Genomic DNA, 20995 nt, shown 5'->3' with positions numbered 1-20995 from the left:
TCAGTGAATGTCATTCCCAAACATTAACTTCCAAATACTGTTTAAAAACCGTATCCACGTTTGAGCTTTAACCACACAATACAACATTTTTGTGAAAATGCTGAAAATTGAATTTGCTTGTCAAGGTATTCAATTTGAAATACATTGAGACAAAAACAACGATGGAAAAAGCTTTTAAATGAACAAAAAGGGTTATTGTTAATAATCAAATAGACAGAGGACACAAATAAGCAATAATTAAATAAACATATTAAAAAATAGGATAACAATAACAGTGCAGAGCAAGATTCAGTATGAGTGAATAACGCCAAATGTATCTCAATAGCAGGCAGTCGCCAACAGAAAGGATTTAAGTCTCTTTTCCCAGATCCTCTGAGAGGCAACACAGTAAGAGACTGAATCACATGTCGTAACAGGAACAACTTCCACATTTTCAAATGAGATTCTCCCATTTTGGTCCCTGTGTAGCCGGCATGTATCACAGCATTCGCCTTCGCTTGTGTAAAATACATCAAACAGCCTCTCTTTCCCTGTAAGGTGCTGGCAGGCTATTCTGTTTTATCCAGGTAACTAACACATTGACATTCATCTAAAACTTTCAGCAAGGCCAACGTTTCCCCTCAACAGCCTCCATCTCTCCATATATGTCAGAGCTATCACAAGGCAGGATGTGAGGCTCTCAAAGTGTCTTGTCGAGGAAAGTTTTCGCAAACCTCAGTGTGTATTTATACAGCATGGAGGCGCATTACAAGCTCTGACCATGGTGAGGTATGGAGCTGAGGGAGACTGGTTTGCTCCGTCAGTCTTCAGAGTGGCGGTCATGGGTTAATCTCTAAAGGAAAAGAAGACACAAAAGGGATTTTCCAGTCTGAAAATACTGGTTAAGCTCATTTATTAAATTATCAATGATTAATGTTCGCATTTAGAAAAGTTATTTTTGCAGGAGCTTCTGGCACTATTGTTATTGTTTTAAAAGGTAGAGAGATGCGATTGTAAATGCAGTTAAACATCAGGGGGGGAGGAGGGTGCTAGATACTGCCTGCAAATATTTTGGCATCCAAACTATTCATATTTGCAACAGTTGCAACACTTTTTTTTCATGAAATCTTTGAATAGATTTGCGCAGGCAGAGAACTGTTACAGGAAATCTTATTTTTTTCTTTTAATTGATAGTGATAGATCTCTACCTTTGTATATTGTGCACTTTGTTTCTTTTTTGGCAAATTAATTTCACTCAAAACACAAGTGTATATAGAGGTGGATATAGTGTCTGTAACCATAACTGTACACAAGCGTGATTTCGATATTTCTGCATTATTAACATATCATCATTATTTTAAATATAGTTATCGTCAATGTCAGTCTATCGCAACACCCCTGCAGAGAATTATGAAAGGTTACCATACACCAAGAGGTCTCGACGTAATGAAAATGCACAGGTATTGATCATAACATTAAGGATGGCTCCGTTCCATCGACGGGTCCCCTGACACAACGAAGCCGTCATTAACTTATATTTAACACCCGAGCGCTTCCTACTGTGACGTGTCAAAATGTTTCATGTGAAAAAGGCATGCGCAAATATCGGGTGGAGAGACGTCAATCAAGCACAGCCTGTGCACGCCCAGGCCGGCTCTAATTAGGCAAATAAGCAACACCTGTGTGAGTGGGCTTGTAGGGCATTCAATAATATCTGTAGGAAGGTATCTGCTCAAATCAATCCACCTTGTTATAGGTTTTAAAGCCAAATCAATCCCGACATTTTTCATGCAGATTTGCAAACAATAATGTCACCGGTTAACATGACATCACTTTTTTTAATTCTGCTATGTTCTTTATCAGCTCTTTTTCAACACATTATGTATTTTAGAGACATGATTTCTCCCTATTCAAACATTTCTATGGCTTGACACCGAGTTCACTGTAATGTATTTGCGTCTTTGTGCCTTTGTCTGAGAGTCAATGCAGGAAATGGAAGTTATCTCGTGCCCTTCATGTTCTCAACCATTACGTCAGAGCTGTATGCTATACAAAGATTGTCACTCGCAAAAATGCAAATCAATGTTTGTATTACTATAAATGCGACTAAGAGCAGAAAATTACATTTAGAGTAATAACCGAAAATGTCACTTGAAATCAGTGGCTTTAATGTAATTTTTCTTGGTGAACATTTATTTTTTTCTTAGCCTATGTGAGACAATGAAAGTTTCCGAAACCTGTCGGTTCAGCTCTTCTTCTCCGTGGTTCTCATTTAACAAGTTCTGTGCTCCTCTTTTGTCTCGAATCAGAGATGCTACAGTAGAAAGCTGTCACGAGGAAGAAGGGCGATGTTAGACATCGTGAGCCTGCCAACAGAGTGCCAAGCAGCCGGGAGAAGCCAAGGTTAGGCAGCAAACACGGAGCTGCTGTCTGCTTCACAATATCAACGTATACGAGCAGCTCGCCACAATTTTACTTCACAGTCGAGATTTGCTCTTTGTTACATCAACCACGCCCAAGCACAGGCTGCAATTTTAGTCCTGAGTCTATATCACATTATTCACCAGGGACAGCGTATTTTTTTAATGTGAGGAAATTATAAGGTCATGAAAACAGTCCCACGTCTACACTGATTAATGTAAAAAATGTTGGTCCATTCAAATTCAAAAAGAAGATGCATGTATCTTCCTCCTCATCCAGAATATAATTTAACCCTGCAGATGAATTCAAGGCTATCTGCCCACAAAGACGCCTGATGATCTCCAGTGTCTCCAAAGGGGGGATTACTTGACTTTCTAATGGATAAGACTGATGGCTATTGTGCTGCACAATAAATAATAATAAATAAATGGTCATTAAAATGTTATGAAATGTGTCTTCCAAAAAATCCCTGTTGAAAATCTGTACATATAGGGGGTGTCTCTTGTGGCCCAAACTGGTGACTCTGACTTTAATATGACAATGCCAGCGGCAAAAGCATCACATCGCAGAGCTCCCCTGAGTGAACTACGTGCACCGCCAGCGGTTGGGCTCGATGATCCAGGTTTTGCTGGTTTTTAATTAAGTGGAAGGTCAAATCTCATCGCTCTTGACTTGAGGGAGCAGCCGCTGTCTGCATGGCAGAAGTGCTACACCCAGTCATTAATTTTATGGAGCAGGGACTTTAATTGATTAAAAAGTTAGGGGCTATGGGGAATGCCAGGTAAGAGGCAGTAGCATTTAGTTGCTGTGAATGTTACCTGGTATTCACTCACATCCATTGTGGCTGCTAATGCTGTGAGAAAGCACTTAACCTGAGGAAAGACCAGGAACCCAGACGGCGATATTTTCCTAAACCCAAGTAGTTTTGTTGCCTAAACCTAACTGAATTGCTTCCTGTAAAGATGGAAATTTACTTTGGAAATAATGTATGCATGTACTGAGTAGAAATGTAGGTATGTTTCTGGCTTTTGTAGGAAAATGCACATAAAATGAGGATACACTTTCTATTAGATATCATATGAACCGTTGTATGAGGATACGTTGAAATGACAATTACTTTTTTCTGGTTTAAAATGAAAGGTTCCCATGGTCATCTAAAGTAAATGTACATTCCTGCATGATCAATTAAATTTTTTTTGAATTTTGAGTACTTTGAGAGATCCCAAACATTAAAAATAATTTAGTAACACTTCAAAAATTGCAATGAGGTTTTTATACATTGATGGTGGTGTTACTAATGACTGTGCTCTTTGACACTTCTGTTAATGACTGAATATATTCAATAACCATTTTTACTTTACATAGCCATAATTAATGTATAAATAGTTCATGAATAATATAAGTTTGAAATACTGTATCTTAGTTTTATATGAACCTTTCACAAAAAAGTGTTTTAAGTTTATACAGTATGAATATATGGTTGCAAAAACACTGTTTGTGAATGCATAAATTATACACTATGCTGTTAAAGAATATCTTCCATTCAGATACATTTAAATATTCATATGTGTGAACAATTCATACCCTAATCAAGCACCTTTCAATAGGTCATTTTTTACATTTTAACAACCAAATAGTGTATCAAAGTGATATACATATTTAACATGTGTGTACGATATTAATAAATGCTAAATAGAGGGGTTCAAATAAAGTATTACCAATGAGAGGATGTTACCAGACATCGTTGTATAGGCCCTATTTACCGACCTTTTACTGCTGCTTATCAGCTGTACAGAACAGGCTACAATTTCCCTCGTTTCCTGCAGTTATCTATCATTAATGCGAGATGTCAAAGTAAGGCCAGGAAGTCAATTAGAATGGATGTTTTTCTGACTGCTGCCCTCGTTTCTCTGTCTCATGTTCACTTGAGAATGAAGGCAACTAGCAGATACCCGGCTCCTCAGTCTCGATTGGAAGAAAACATCGACATGATGTGAAACCATGAGCCGCACAAACCCCTGGAGATAGGTAGTATATCAGATCCTCCCCCCCCCCCTTGATGGTGGCCCTCCCTCCAACTGATTCTGTATTCACCCCCAAATCTCCCAAGAATCTGGGGTCCCTAGTTGTAAGCTTTTACTCTCTTAGGAGTAAAATCAAAAACGGAGAATTATAGTTTATTTCTACAATCGTGGGATATGAAACTGTAATATCTCATGTGACAACAAACACGGCCTGTTTTGCCTCTGACAGAGATGGGAGGAAACACAACTCTCACTACAATAAAAAAAAAAAAAGGTAATGTACACCCTGCTCTGCTCCCTAGTTGGTACAAACACACAAGTGAGACTAAAACGGACTTCGTTTTTTTTTTTTCGTTTTTTTTTTTACATGCCTTGAAATACGAGGAAGCTTGTTCTCTGCGGTCAGAAGAGGGGGTTTATTCGGTTGAGTGTTGCAAGCCGTCTCCAGTCGGCAGCGTCTGTCAGCTCTGCCACAGTTCTGTCTAATAAACCAGCTCTGTCGACCGGTCGGGTTTCCTGCCTGAAGGCTCCCTTGCCGAATAACAAAGTGACTTTGAAGAAAAAGAAGGAAAAGAGAATTCTCAGGCTCCACGGCTTCTCTTTGTGCCATCATCTCTCCATCAGATCCCGGTTTTGTGCTCAATTAGCGAATCCTACAGAGTGCCTTTTATTTCGCTCTCGGAGGCAAAAGTGACTTATTTGCATTGCCGCTCTCTCCACGGAGGCAACGATAAATGAGGACTTGTTTTTCTTTCTTTTTTAAAGGAGAAAATAATTAAGCTTAGTGGAGGCAAGATCCAAGTCGGATAACCCACCAGGATTTCAATTCAAATTAGAAAGGCACAGATGCACACAAGGGCAGACTTTATGTATTCTGTCCAGATGGTATTGATTCAATGGCAGCAGAATGATGCCTATTCACGTTGTCTGTCTTTTGTTGTTATCTTTATTTCTCAGGTGCAAGTGTAACCTGCATGCCAACAGCTGTGTGTTTGACAAGGGGAAGCTGGGCTGTGAGTGTGAGCACAACACCACAGGGCCAGACTGCAGCCGCTGTAAGAGGCACTACCACGGAAGAGCCTGGAGTGTGGGCTCCTACCTCCCTATCCCCAAGGGAACAGCAAATATATGTAAGTATATCAGTATGTCTTATGTTTGGAAGATAACGAGTGGCCATAAAGACTGTTGGTGCTGGTACTAATGTACTATTTCCAGTCTGGCTACAGCAAACACTGGTATCTAATGCAACAATAAAACATTGTTCCTTTTAAGTTGCACTCTTTACTTCTGGGGTGCGCCTCTCTGAATGTTTTTTTTCTTTTCTTTTTCTAATCAGATACTCCCAAATATGTTTTCTCTTCTGGTGGTGGACTTAGAAGTCTTCCTCCAGCACAAAATGGAAGTATAAATATATATCTAGAATAACTGCCTCACGGTTGTATGCTTCCTCCAACCATCGTTTTACCCAATTAAACATTTGTGTATTGTTAAATTATTTCCAAAAATGCGTTTCCAAAAGCGACCTTTGACCGGCACATTTTAATCAGTTTATAAGGTCTGTGTCAAATGTTTTCAGAAAATCTCTCATTCCTCGGGTTTTGCGCTCACAAAAATGAGATAGACATGAGGTCACAGTGACCTTGACCTTTTACTCCGAAATTCTAATCAGTTCCTCTTTGAGTCCAAGTGGATGTTTTTGTCCGAATCTCGTTCATGAGAATGGGACAGACTGACAACCTGACAGCATAACGCCTCCGGCCACTGCTGTCGCTGGCACGGAGGCATGAAAACAACTTTGGCAACTTGGCGTCAAACTCCCTCTTTTCTTCTCGTTTCTTATATGTCTTTCGTCTCTAGCAGCTCAGAAGCAAAGATGAAACTAATGGGAAATCATTCTTCTCTTAAAATGTCTTTAAGTCAGTTCAGACAAAGTGAAATAAATATCTGCCTTGCATCATTTGCATGGATGTGACGAATGGACCATTTGCATATATGCCCAAAAACAGCCAATTTACCAACTGTACAGACCTAGCTGTAAGCTCGATAGCACCAAACGCACAGCTTGTGACTGTTGAAGTGCGTCTGCATTTAGCTCAGCCGTCTGGCCATCCACTGACTCCTCGTTGATCATTTTTGACCCCTTTCATCTCATCGCACCCAAAGCCCAAGCCCATCCTTGAGCAGGCACAGGGTTTTCAGTAAGACGGTAAAATACAGTTGAAAGCTCCGAAAAAGGCTTGAGAGCAAACCTTCAGCTAACACTATTTTGTTAAACAGGTCGTTTTAGTTGTCTAAATGTAACCTATACTTGAACCATATAGGTGGCCGATCAGAAATCCCTGATGAGTCCTTTTCAAAAGACAGTGATGACAAATTACCAATCCTGTTATTTAGATATGGGCACTTGTTGAGGACGTTGTTTATTATGGACTTAATCATTGATAAGTCATAGTGTGTTTTAGTTATTCAGTAAGTGAACATAACTTCCTTTCAATACATTGGCATTGAATTTACTTAAAGTGACGTCATGCTTGATATTTGTCAGCCTGTTCACATGGAGGTTGTGGGGCAGACGGGGATCCTTTGCATTATGTCCACTATAATCTTGAATGGGAGTTAAGTCACATTCATCAAATCCCGTGCCAGAGGCAGGAGGCTCATTGCCTCAATCAATCTAATACAGCCACTCAGGGATGTGGTGGTGGATGGCCCGGCGAGGCCAGATGGTGGAAGATCTAGCCCTCTGTTCCTCCGTTCACACTGATTTAGCATTCAGTCAGAAGCTCTGATGGCAGCGGTCTGCTGGGATTGGCAGCATTTTTTTTTTGTTATTGCTCAGTTTGATTGTCTGACTTGAATTCTCATACATGGTGCTCCAATTAGATTTGTACAGAAATGTGATGTTGAGCCACTTATTTGATGTATATGTTTGTAGAGTCAGTAACTAAGTTATATGGACTATTTGTTGATGATGAATTAGAGTATTCGTCATGTGTACGAGTCGTATGTGTATTATGAGTATGTGGTTGTGTATGCATGTTTGTGCACAAAGCTGTGTGGGTGTGAAACACATTTGATTGTGAATGGAGGTTTGTTTTTGGGAACGTCTGTGAACTCTCAGGAGATATTGCTGCATTTACCCCTCAACCTCTTCTGTTATGAGTCTCCCTGCAATGTGGTGTTCACTGTGAGATTGACAGGCCGTTATTAAAATTTCCAACACTTGGCCGCATCTGCGCTGAACTGATGAAACCAAGGTCTAGCCATCTCAAAAGCAATATTAGCACTTGTTTGGCAGTGGCATAAAATGCAATAATGTTGCACATGCAAGTGACGTAACAATATTGTTCCCCCAGGTGTTGAATGAACACACTTTAGTCTTGAATTATTCTTATTTCTAATAAATAAAGCCCAGGCCTCGTAACATGCCTGTATCCCTTATGTGAAGCTCATATTTGCTTTGAGGATAATAAACATACAGGCCTCCTATCAAGACAAATATGCTGAACGTGCTAAATGTAATTATAGTCTAATCGCTTTCATCTGTCATCAAGTCTTCCTCTTTAATCGTGGAAGTAATTTATCACACATGTAGGAACATGGCGAGGTCTATTACATATTCATATCCCTGCCCGTGCAGATATATGGACATACATGACCCTTCATCTGATAAATTAGAGCCCAAAATGGAGCTATGCATTGTTAAGGGCCATAGCTGTCAGCAGCAGAGTGACTGAGAGTGATTCAAATCCAAGGCTTCCCAAAAAGGAGGAGAAAATAAATCTCTAAGTAGCCTCGAGAACAGAAGAGGAATCACTTGAAGAATAATGTTGACAGTCTACTTTGCAGAAAGCGTCAACTCATCTTGTGTTCAAAAGCAGGTTTGCAAGTTAAGAGGGGTTGGGGCTGAGAGTTTGATCAGACTGTAGCATGTGCTTTGGCTTCAAAGGGCAATACTGCTCGCCCTCCATTTCTCACACAGAACAACCATTAGTTAGGAATTGCAATTTGCTTGCTTTCTTGCAGATAGCAGCATAAGATCTGTGCTTTTCCTGCTGTCTGACAGCCTAAGCTGGGAATGAAAAAAATACAAACCCCCCCTGAAACATAATCACAGAATGCCAAAGTGATAAAGCACGAGAAAATTATCAGAAGTTGCGCTAATTGTGGGGTAGGATTTCCCTGCCGATTACATTAACGCAACACAAAGATGGTGAATCCACAGCCAGATACTGATAGCACAAAGGCTTTCAGACAAAGCCTGCAACAGGGTTGCCAACGCCAACGCTAGCTCACAGACTTTCAATTTCAGTGCTTGGAAATGTAATTACTCTTTTTAGCATATTGTCTTCAATTAACAATCAATCATAGGCAAATGTTCCAAAGCATTTTTGCTAATCTTCCGCTTCTTTGATTGGTTTTATCACCGTTTCCCATAAACTGCTAATAACACTAAACTGACAAGCAGATAAAAGACTTGATTAATTATTTGAGGATGCTGTATGACTCGTTTGATTCAAAGGTTTGTTCATTCAAAAATACAGAAAATGACATTTGTTGAAAGCTAATATTAGATAAGGAAAGCAAACTGTTGAATAGAAGTATACAGGACTGTCTCAGAAAATTAGAATATTGTGATGAAGTTCTTTATTTTCTGTAATGCAATTAAAAAAACAAAAATGTCATGCATTCTGGATTCATTACAAATCAACTGATTATTCTTTTAATATTGCTGATTATGGCTTACAGCTTAAGAAAACTCAAATATCCTATCTCTAAATATTAGAATATCATGAAAAAGTATACTAGTAGGGTATTAAACAAATCACTTGAATTGTCTAATTAACTCGAAACACCTGCAAGGGTTTCCTGAGCCTTGACAAACACTCAGCTGTTATAAATCTTTTTTTTTACTTGGTCTGAGGAAATATTAACATTTTATGAGATAGGATTTTAGAGTTTTCTTAAGCTGTAAGCCATAATCAGCAATATTAAAAGAATAAAAGGCTTGCAATATTTCAGTTGATTTGTAATGAATCCAGAATGCATGACATTTTTGTTTTTTTAATTGCATTACAGAAAATAAAGAACTTTATCACAATATTCTAATTTTCTGAGACAGTCCTGTATTTGAGGCAATGCTGATGAAAAGACTTTTTCTGAATCTAGATTTTTGATTCTGTTGACATTTTGATATTGGAAGACCTGTTATTATCATCAGAAGTCGGCGGGTGTTGGATCATGCAGTTGTTTTCTGCAGAGCCGTGGGCCGCCGGTAATCAGTGGACACAGAGGAGATCAATTTGATAAGTGTTGGTGGGCTTTGCATAATTCAAGAAAAAAACAATTTATCTTGCAGTAAAGTTTGAAGAGTTGCACTACATGAGTCCATGCTTTCATAAAACACTGCTTCTTTGCTCCTTTCACAGGTATCCCCAGCAATCATGGACCAGAGCGTAAGTTGATCAAGCATTTTTTAATTGGCATGCTGACTAATGTCTTTCTCTCTCGTGATAACTAACCCTTTGTTCTGTCCATTAATGCCATTATCATTCATCAATATGTTTTTCAAGGTTTTGATGTAGAATTACTTCTTAATATCCTACGTTTTTATGAATGGAAGTAAATCTTTGCATGGTTCAAAACATAGCTTCTCCAATGCAGTTTTAATAGTGAACATTATCCCTGGAAGACTTTAAATATAAAACAAACTAGTAAAATGTTCTTATCCCATAGAAAGAGACAAAACACTTTAAAAAAACAATGTGTATTTTATAACAAATCATATGTACTTATACTCATACATACATTCCTGTTAACCGTGCTAAATCGTTTGATATTTTGGAAATGTTTACCTGCCTTTCTGGAAGATGAATGGCTGATTTTCTCATAAATTTCCATGTAGCATTAAATTCCATGAGTAGGTAACTGAATGACCATGGAGCTTTGGAAACTATGTGTGCATCTTTATATCGTACAGAAGTTAATGGAAATTAGCCAATGTAAAACACTCAATCCCTGAGATGTTTTCCACTTTCCAGGTATCCGTTGTTTTAAGAGAGGAAATACCATAACACTCTCTAGCATTCTTTGCAAAATGGTCAGCAGTAATATAACGGGAACAATAAGTAGTTAATGAGTGAAAACTTAAAACAATGATTTAAGATTTAATGACTCACTTGACTGCATGTGTCAGTGAATCAGCAGGCTCTATACATATTCTCTCCATTCTACACTAGAATATTTGCTCCAAGTTGGCTTTAACAGAAAGACAAAAGCCCAAAGCCAGAGAAAAGAAAAACATTTTCATTAAGACATGGCTCCCACCATGCATCCGTAAGCATGTTGATGCCTGAAGGCGACCGCTCATACTGGATAACAAAAGCAGCGACCATAATACATGTCTGCCTTTGTCTTGTGGAAGATTCACTCATTTAAGCTGCATGCACACAATGTCCTACCCCAAAATACTTGGCAGAAACTCTCCAATATTTCTGAGGCAAACCAGCCCAGATAACTCAGATTACTGTAAAAATATATATTTATATAAAACATATATGCATGCTGTCCCTGTGCTTTAACTACATAACAGCATGAACAATATGACAACTCAGTGTAATATATAACCTTTCCCATCTTTACACAGATCGAGCAAATGCTTCATCTCTTGGTGTTGCAAATCGTAACCAAGGTAGGCTTATAGGCTTTGTAACTTCAGCATGACACTATCAATACATAGAAAGTACTGACTGCTTATTGATTGGCAATTAGCACAAAAGAAAAAGTGTAATGTAGAATTTGCAAATAGGTTGTTTCCCCAAAGCCGAGACGCTTTCATCCTGCATGCACACAAACACACGCTGGTCCTTACAAGGCAGACTTTCTGTTGTGAGAATACGATAGGGAATGGACCACATGCCTCATGATCACCAAGTCCACAGCCTCCTAACCCCTTTGATCATGCCCTCTTTTTAATTACTAAGAATGCTCTCTGGGGGTGCACCCTCTATGCCATGTTCACAAGGAGAAAAGAGGATAGAGGGGGAGAGGGAAGGAGAGAAGAGGCTTCAGGGGGGTTTATGTAGATTGATCTTGAGCTATCTTCGGCTAATCCTCAAACCCAGATATCCTGTGTAGTGAGAGTTAAGTTGCATCTGCACCACTGCTTTCACAGCCAGCAGAGAAAAACAATTAAAGAGGACTTTCAGGATCGAGACAGGGTGTTTCCTTTTCCTCTCTGGATTTATAAAGCTGGGAACGATGTGCACCTATGAAAATAATCTTAGTCTTAGCTGCAGTCAGAGGTGAAAGGAAACGGATTACTGCACTGGAGTGAATTACAAAAAAATCTTCTTTTCTGTGTAATCTGCATCATTTCAATATAAGTGTCACAACACAGTATCAATCTGGCAGTATCAAGCTTTTACATGTACCCCATTTTGTCCATTCTGCACTTCTGATTCTGAATGACCCACAACAGCAAAAATAGGTGACAGTTTATACTGCAACAGCTGTGTCTCTGAAATAAACTTGAAATAAATAGTTACTTAGTTATTTAGCATTTAACTTAAAATGCGCTTTGAATTTCCAACAGTCAATGTTGGTGTATTTCTTTTGTTTGACTAACAGTCTACAATTATATAAAAACCAAGAAAAGAGATAGATGCTCATATTTGTGGAGCTGGAGGCAAAGAATGATTCGACTTTTCTTTTGCTTGATTGATTTGATGATGTAAAAATAAAGATACAAAAATCATTACATTAGCGAACCAGTGTGGACATAAATAATGGATATTCTGTATTTTTAAATGATCTTATCATGTAATCTTTTCTTATATGCCAGCCAGCAACTCTAAACCTTATTAAGAAATGTGTTCTCGACAACAACAAAACAACCATGAAGAACCAGCGGAGTCTTCAGGAACTCACTGCATCCGCCTGCTGTTTTCTAATAAATAGTAATACCATGTAGCTTCCCATTAAACCACAGCGTCTCATTTTTTCATTTAAGTTTTTGTCCTGATTTAACAAACAATATTCAACACGTACATTTGTGAGCTGTGTTTGTGCTGGTAGGCATATTTTGCCGGCTTCGACTGCGCTAAACTGACAGACAGCTGGTGGTGGCTTAACATTGTTGCATGAGTTTGGTACCAATCTTCTCCAACTCTCAGCAGGAAAGAAATACTTTAACTTGTTTAACTATTCAATGGCACTTTCTTATCTTCCCATTCTGACTTGACAAGCATTTACCAAAACAGGACTTGAATGAAAGTAAAATCAGGCACTTCCTATCTTCAGACGCAGAATAGTATCACTGCCACTGTCAAGTGCTGCTCTGCAGCTGCCAACTTATATTGAACTTCAGAGCCTTAAGATTTGACTAATGATGAAGCCTTCATGTTAATCTGATAACGGGAAGGCATGGCTGACTGAGGGTTTCAGCTTACTCTGACACCATGGAAAAAAATCCATTGATCCAATGTAATAGAAGCAATACAATTATATCTCAAAGCCTATAATTAGCAGATCCTGTGTCTGAAAACTGTCTCCGGTTATCGTTAATTGCCCTCGTGAATCTATAGTTATATAGTATTTTTCTAAATATTAAATTTAATCACTGTGAACGAACATAGTATAAATAACTACCATATTTTTCCCTCTATGTAATTAAATGGCGATGCTTTTCTTGAAAATAGAATTAAAGTTGCATGCCTCCGCCAACTACTCAAGTTGCAATTAACATCCACGTCTGTCCTAAATGTCATCACTTTATCATTTTATCCTATTAGACGTTGGTGTGCAATTACACACAAAAGACTGGATATTCAGAACTCATTGCTGTAACATATGGAATAGATCTTCCACAGAACACTGTCATCTCATTAACTTAAATCGTAGAGTACTGGGGACATCAAGAGTTCGCGGAAAAAAGAGGATTAAAGAACTGCCTGTTTATGATTATGACAGTGATACTCAATTTATGGATGAATAGCAAATCGGTAGCTGGGTGGCCCTGCTTACCATTTTCTAGTTTACAATGAATAATAAATTGAATCACAATATGATTTATTCTAATTTTCTTTGCTACTTTGTTTTGGCAGAGTGCAAAAAGAACCACATCAAAATAGTCTAATAGAGCTTGTTTATGAATAAAATGGATAAGGGACCCCCGACAGAGGTATGGCCTTATATCCCTCAATGTCTGTACGGTTTATTAACTGGCCCATGGCCCCCTGTCATTTAACAAAAGTGTTCGCAGGGAAAAACAAGTTGAGTATGACTTTTTTTCGAACAGACTGCTTAAAAAAGCCATGTGCATGTCCAATATATCAGTCGTAGATTAAATAGTAGCTCTAATTCCCAACATAATCCAGTATGTAGTGTGAAACAAAATGTGGCGCAGCACGACAAGACAAAATCACATTCGAATAAACTGACCTTTCAATGTCATTTTGTTTCTAGTCACACAAGCAGCAATATGAAATATAATTCGGCTCTTGGTCCATCACTGTTGTGTTGTTGCTGTGTTGAATTTTCTTTATGTAGCTTCGTGCAACACCGAGCCCCAAGGATAGATCTGTCATAACAGTTATACTGCTAAAATGTCGCACATCTGCTGGAGGTGCGAGGTGCTCGTATGTCCCAGGGAGAGTCCTTCAGTGCTTAGCCTGGACTCAAATTGCTGCTTTCTCACTTTCTGCCAAGCACTGTCACAGCCTGCGTGTCAAACAACGCAAGTTTATTGACACCCCTATATAAAGATAGTTATTTGAAGAAAACATTTTTTGATGTTGTATTTTCGGAAGGTATTATTAAAAGGAGCACTCTAATCCTGATCTTTCCTATTGTGTGATAAAGTACAACACGAAATAGATTAAATGCCCTTAAACATTCTTTCCATTTCCCTCTACACATTTGGCTTTTTCATTCAATAGTTTTCATATTTTAGATTTAATTTCTGAATTTAAAGGTTTAAATGTAATTGTATTATTAAGTTTTATCAAGTTTGTATGTAAGTTTGTTCTGAGTGACACAGAATAATGGACTGATGTGTCATGGCAGCAGGGCCCTGTGGCTCCACAAAGACACTGCAGGCTTAAGCCTCGGCGTCTGCCAACTAATTGGGCTGCAGATGCTTTTAGAAGGACACTGGTCCTGGGGGTCTGCTGGAGGACACAGAGATTATCCTTTGGCCACAGGAAACAAAGTTGATGTGTGGACTGGACAATGGAGACTCGGTTGATCCCTTGGCAGTTTTGACCAAAACACAGAGAGCAGGTGTTTTCACTTCACCCACAAAATGACCATTTGTTTGTCAATTACTCACACTGCGTTCCTTTCAATTTCTTCAAAAAAAAACAATGTTTTTCTCGAATGCCTCCACACTGAATGAAATAATTGTTTGGTAAAACCTTAATGTTCAAAACTCTTCTGAATAAACAGGCCCACTCTTGCACAGGTGTTCTACTATAAGTGTAAAGTTTTAAATAGGAAGGTTTTAGTTCAAATGGATGTGTTTAGGAAGAAGTGAGCATATGACGGGTTGAATGAGACTTATATTATTGGCTCCTGTACGAGTTGTGAGAATTTTGTAAATTGATGTTCAGGCACCCGTTTACTTCACTCCATCGAGACCTTTCTTCTTTATTTTGATTCTTCATTTGTGTGAAGGTATGTGGGGAAATAAGTGTTTTCAAGAATTCAAGATAACACAGGGTGAGTAATTGATATACAAATGGCAATGTTGTAGTTTTACTTTAAGCTTATATTGCATGTAGTGTTTTGGATTAGGCTTGATTAAAATCATTACAATTAAAGTATTATCAAACCAGCAATAACTCATTTTTGGCCATTTGGGATCAATGTAAACATATGGACACATTGCTGATATATCTTCACAATTTAAATTGATCATGCAAACAGTTGTTTATATGTTCATTGCACATATTGTAATTTAAACTTTTGCTATTATAAAATATATCAATTATAGCAACTTTGATTATTAAATCATGCCTTGCGTCACTAAATTTGTACTCGAAATATTGTGCTTTGTGCTAAATCTACAGTATAGAAACGGTCAGTGGTCATGACGGAGAGCGATGGCATGCCAGCCACGAATACATCCAATAATATCAGAATTATAATTTAACCACTTTGTCTGGACTCCCTCTCATTATGAAAATTATCATTATAAAATTGCATTATTCTTTTTGTTATTCAGTATTGATTTACCCTTTAAATTGACCACACATGTAAAGAAAAATTATGTAATCTATCTAAAACATCAATTGTAAACATCAGGTTTTCTTGTCAGTCTCTGAATCAAAGAGCTGTGGCTTCTTGCCGGACTCATTACTTTTGGGAGAACTCTATCATACAACAACAACAACATACAAACAGTTTAACACAGCACGGCAGTCATACCAAATCTCTCAGGGATTCTGAAAGTAGAGGCAGACGAGGCAAGTGTGTTTACTAAAAGAGTACTTAACGCACTTCAGAGAATTATTGAAACTCCCATGTTGATGGTAAAAACAGGTGGACTTTCCATTTAAAGCACATACCAGCAGTAGTGTCTGTGTGAAGGGGATCTTATATAAGTTAAATGTAATGCCAATGCCTTTTTAATCTGTTTTGGCAGGAGCAATGATGAGGCTATTTGTTGCGTTTATGCTGATGAATGAGCCACATTACAGAAAACCCCAAATGTGATTAGTATTTATCCAAGTATAGATATCCAATTACACTGAAATCGCTTGGCAAATATTGCCTCTTCCAGGATTTCACCTCTGCCCGCCACAGGCTTCCTGGAATAATTGAGTCGTGAGTTTTTGTCTGTAAATGTGAAAATTGGCTTATGTCGTCCGAAGCAATCAAGAATGAAAATAAAGAAATGTGTGGTGGCCACGAGAACAATGCAGTCCTGGATTGTACAGACTTTTCCCCTAACAGGAATTGAATTGCTTGTAAACCACAGATAATATTGCAACAACAATTGGTGAATCACTAATAATGCTTATTTGCATATCAAAAGGTAGTGGTGGAGGAGGTGGAGCCAGGTATCAGTCCCATGTCTTCTCCTCTGTCTGTTCTCTGAGTGTCATTGTGCCAGAGGGAACACACATTCTATTCCCCTGACCTGCACAAGGGGGCCGTTTCACCATACTCCAGCATCCTTTGATTCACTAATCATTATTTTCACCTCCTCACTGTCATGCTTTGTTTGCTCTTTTGTTTTGCCTGGATTATTCGAGCATAAGTCCCCTCGGTGCTCCTAAAATGAACCACAAATCCATAAAGCGTCTGTCTGTATTCTTTTGTAATGAACAATCATCCACGGAAAGGGTCGTCACAGGCTGCGGGCTGCATTCTACTATTCACACAGTACATGTGCCCTGGTTCTCTGTCTCCTCGTCCTCTGCCCACTTCTCCACTAAAGTCCTTGGCAGCACCCTTCCTAATGTATCAGCTGTGCTCTAAGGACACCGAACGAAGCAGACAGGACAAGAAGAGGCAGCTTGTGCCCTGTGAACTTGCCTTTTTTTATGTTCTCTGCAGCCCTATCCCTGAGTGATCTATTAATCACCCCCTTCCTGTCTCCCTCGCTCTTTTTGCTTTGTCTCCACAGCTCGGGTGTGTGACAACGCGATGCTGCGCTGTCAGAACGGCGGTTCTTGCCACCACCATCAGCGTTGCCATTGTTCCCCCGGCTTCACGGGCGTCCTGTGCGAGAGAGCTCGCTGCCAGGGCCCCGGGGAGTGCGGTGACCAATTGTCAGGACGGGCCTCCGTCCATCACCCCGCTATCAGCCGCCAGCTCGCTCTTACCCTTGTAGTGCTCCCGCTATTGATTGTTTCCCTCTGCTGAGAGACCCGAACGGCCTCTCATCCTCAACCAAAACCCTCAGACCACCGATGTTGAGACTGAACTCTCAACCTTAAGGACATAAAGGACAAAGGATGTGTGGATAATGTGCTCAGCATATAATATAAGTAACTCTTTTGTATATCAAAGGCCACAGTAGTGGAAGACAGAGTGTGCGCTGATCGACTGTACTGAATGCTAGATGGATTTCTGAAAGGCTTGGTGAAGTCACTGCTGTCCTATAATGTCTCAGAGGAAGCGGTCGGAGCCCTCCCTTTGTGATTATGTCATCGGCTGATACTTTATTAACGGCAAACTGGAGACTCAGACAGAGCTACCAACACTCTGAGAGCAACCTGTACAACACTAGACACATGATTTCTAAGTATCATCTGAACTTATTAAAAAATAACAATGTGGACGAGGGACATCTTAAAACATCTTTCCTCACTGCCTCCTTCCTTACTTGCCTCCTTCTTCTCTCTTCTCCTCACTCTTCCCTTCACCTTCTCCTCCCTGTGCTTTGGTGACTCTGGTGAATTTACTTTGCTGAAAGGGTGTCTGGTTTTGCCAAATGCTGCACATGTATTATTATTATCAATATTATCAAGCCCCTTGACAAGAACCAATCGAATACCTTTTCTTTTTCGGATGCTTTGTAGTCACGCTTGAGCTCACAAGTTGTAACATACTGTAACTGTATTTAATTTTTGTATAAAACAGATATTTTCATGACTAAGCAGAACAAAAAGATGTATTACTTGTTTTCTATTGCTGCCGACCTGTCCTTGATGTGGACTCTGAGTACACAAAGAGTTTGGTTGTATCATTTTTTTGCTTGTGCGGCACATGGTTCTCTTCATTTGAGAGCTGCTGTCCAAACTATGTTTACAGTACACACTTACACAATACACTTCCACCAAAGGGAAAAAGAAAAACATGTCTTTGTCTTGTTGTTGAACAGTAGTCATTTTATTAAGTCGTAACATTTGAGACCAGATGTGTGGCGTGAAACAGTGTATTGTTTGTAGATACGTACAAGCCGATGACAATAGCTCAATGTCATTTTAAAGGGATTATGAAAGCTCTAAATACCAATCGTTGACCTATTCACTGAAACAACAGTTGCTGATAGCAATATATCAGTCAACAAATGAATTCCTAGTTGTACAACTACAGTTGTTTTTCTTTCCTAACGTGTTGTAACTATCCTTGTGCTTATAAAACATGGGAGAATCAGAAGAATCTCAAGCCGGAATCCCATCTGCTTTATGTAAATTTAACAAGAAGACTTGGAAGAAAAAGAGATTGCACGGCTGCCGCAAAGGTTGTCCAGCTCAAATCTGTAATCAAATCTAATCCTTGAATCAAATGGAAAGAGGGGAAGTTTTCTGAGCTGGTACGGTTGAAAGCCTGCATCCTGCTGCGGGAGCCTCGGAGAAGCGACACGTTCAGGAAATGAGCTTTAATTCATGAAGGGTCAATGAATCGAAATGAAGTCGCTTCCCACCGGGTGACATACTGATCACGGAGACCAATTTCATTTGAGAGATTCATTTCCTTACCAAGGTTGTCATAAAACACCTAATTGTGTTAGAGTCTACTGTAAGTGCCTCTCATTAAATGACACTGTCTATGAAAAGAGTGACAAATGCCTTTTTTGACAGAAAGCAACTTTTGGAATTTAAGAGGAGCAATTTGAAATGAGTTAATACAGAGTGTGAAACTACAGGAGAGTAATGGGTGTAATGTATTTAGCAGAGCAGATTGTTGACCAAACACCTCTATATCCCTATTGCAACAACATTGTTGGGTTGGCCGTTGGTGCCTTTACAAAATATTAACACAATGAGAATCAGTTCAGAAAAGTAATTACTTTACTGTTAAGCAGCCTTTAAAACCAGCATAAATCTGCTGGGAAATGACAAAAAGCAACTGTGATCATTTCCCCACACGTTGAAGTGGTGAGCATTGGGCTGGATGAGAGTGCCTGTGTACGATTTTAATAGCCTTTGTAAACAAGAGAAACAAGAAAAAAAAGTCTAAGGAGTGGATTTCACACTTTGTTAACTGCAGCAAACATTAGCTGTCTGGCCAGCTGACTAACCGAGCATTGCTCTAAGGCATACTTACACTTTATTTAATTTCCACATAGGCTCCAATACATGAAATGTGACTTCTGCATTTAACCCACCCAAAGCATTTCGGATCATTGGCAGCTGTGAAGCCCTTGTGGAGCATCTCGGGGTTCATCGTCTCGCTTAAGGACACCTTGGCATACGGAGAGGAGGAGCCGGCGATTAAATTGTTCCACTTTGTGCGGATAGAGGTTGCACCAAAAAAAGAAGGGGGGAAAAAAGGATGCGTTTACGATAGCCCATTCACGATGTGGAAGCCAATCCAAAACACGACTATATCTACATGCATGAAGGCGAGGTTCACTTAAGAGCTCGTCACACTTGTAATACAAGCAGGCCAACTAACTAGCTCGACACTAGAGAATACAAGGACAATGCTGTTATGTTCAAGTCCTCTGCGTCGGTCATGAACTGGTGAAGATGCAGACTTTTTTCACACAATTAATTATATATAAGAGCCTTTGTTCCTGTAAGAGATGCCTGCTTATGACCACCAGTCATAACCTATTGTTTTCATTATCACTGTAGACAGCATACGTGCCACAACAAAGAGTAAAACGTGATAGTCGTACAGACAGTAACTAAAGGCCACAGGGGCTTTGTGAAAGGTCAATTGCTCACTACGCTATGCTCTGGCCCAAAGTACAGTAACAATTATATCGCCTTCTGTGATTGAATAGTTTTGTTCAAGGTTCTTGTCTCTGAATTGGCTCTGCTGAATGTGAAGTAGCCCTCTCGAGACGGTTTGTGGTGACAGTTGGAGGAAACAGAGCTTTAGAGCACTGCTTAAGGGCCAGAGTCTGTGTAGGAAAGACAATTACCTTTATGACATGTTCCTGCAGTAAAATGTGTGTTTTATGACACTGCATTTAGCCATTAGCACAAAAAAGTGTTATGGATAAACCCTGGTCGCCATCACTTAAATTAAGATTTTGGCACAAAAGGTTGACGATCAACTGAATTTAATCCATTGCTCTGCGTCTAGAGCAACACATCGACAACACTGACATTCATAGCCACGGAGAACAAATAAAGGACATAATTCCTCTGGGTGGCCCGCTTTTTAGTACGGGCATGGAAATATGCAAAACAACCGTTGCTTCTTCCACATCCAAATTTAGTGACAGCAAAAGTTGTGGCAAATCCAACTTTTTTTATTGAACATATTTATTTTCTCATAGTATCATATATAAATATAACATTTTATAATTATGTTTCTTCGGTACAATTTTGGAGTGCAGCATGAAGATTGTTTTTCAGGGGTTGGAATTCTGTGCAGAAAGAAAAGACCTGAGGATTTTGTTCACTGGTTCTGTTCCCCACTGTTTCGTGTGAAAGCAACGCCTTGTCCTTCCTGCTTTCACTTCGAAGACGGGGGTATTATGAGGACATTTCTAGACACAAGCAGAGCAGTCCTTGTGTTCTGCCACTGTCAGCAGTCGTGGCACCAACAGAAAGTGGCATTACATAAGACAAGAGGTATTCAGTATCGAGGAAAGAAAGGCTCAGCAACACGACTGGAGCACTTAGTTTATTAGTAATCCAATATCCATATCGGGCTCATCA

General features: G+C 39.3%; 1 protein-coding gene across 2 annotated transcripts in view; it reads left to right on the top strand.

Moving 5' to 3' along the window:
* Positions 1-18927, top strand: part of LOC130198648 (netrin-G1-like) — a 50486-nt gene extending 31559 nt beyond the window's left edge. Inside the window, exons 3-6 of one of the 2 annotated variants that reach the window (XM_056421882.1) lie at positions 5382-5554; positions 9854-9880; positions 11071-11115; positions 17056-18927. In XM_056421882.1, the coding sequence (XP_056277857.1) occupies positions 5382-5554; positions 9854-9880; positions 11071-11115; positions 17056-17294 (484 nt within the window). In that variant the 3' untranslated portion in view covers positions 17295-18927. The remainder of the gene's footprint in view (positions 1-5381; positions 5555-9853; positions 9881-11070; positions 11116-17055) is intronic. The other variant, XM_056421881.1, reaches the window with a different exon arrangement.
* Positions 18928-20995: the final 2068 nt, after the last annotated feature.

The sequence above is a fragment of the Pseudoliparis swirei genome, chromosome 8, assembly GCF_029220125.1.
Source record: "Pseudoliparis swirei isolate HS2019 ecotype Mariana Trench chromosome 8, NWPU_hadal_v1, whole genome shotgun sequence".
Taxonomy (NCBI): domain Eukaryota; kingdom Metazoa; phylum Chordata; class Actinopteri; order Perciformes; family Liparidae; genus Pseudoliparis; species Pseudoliparis swirei.
Note: the sequence above shows the minus strand (reverse complement) of the source record. Positions and strands in the feature narration are given on the sequence as shown.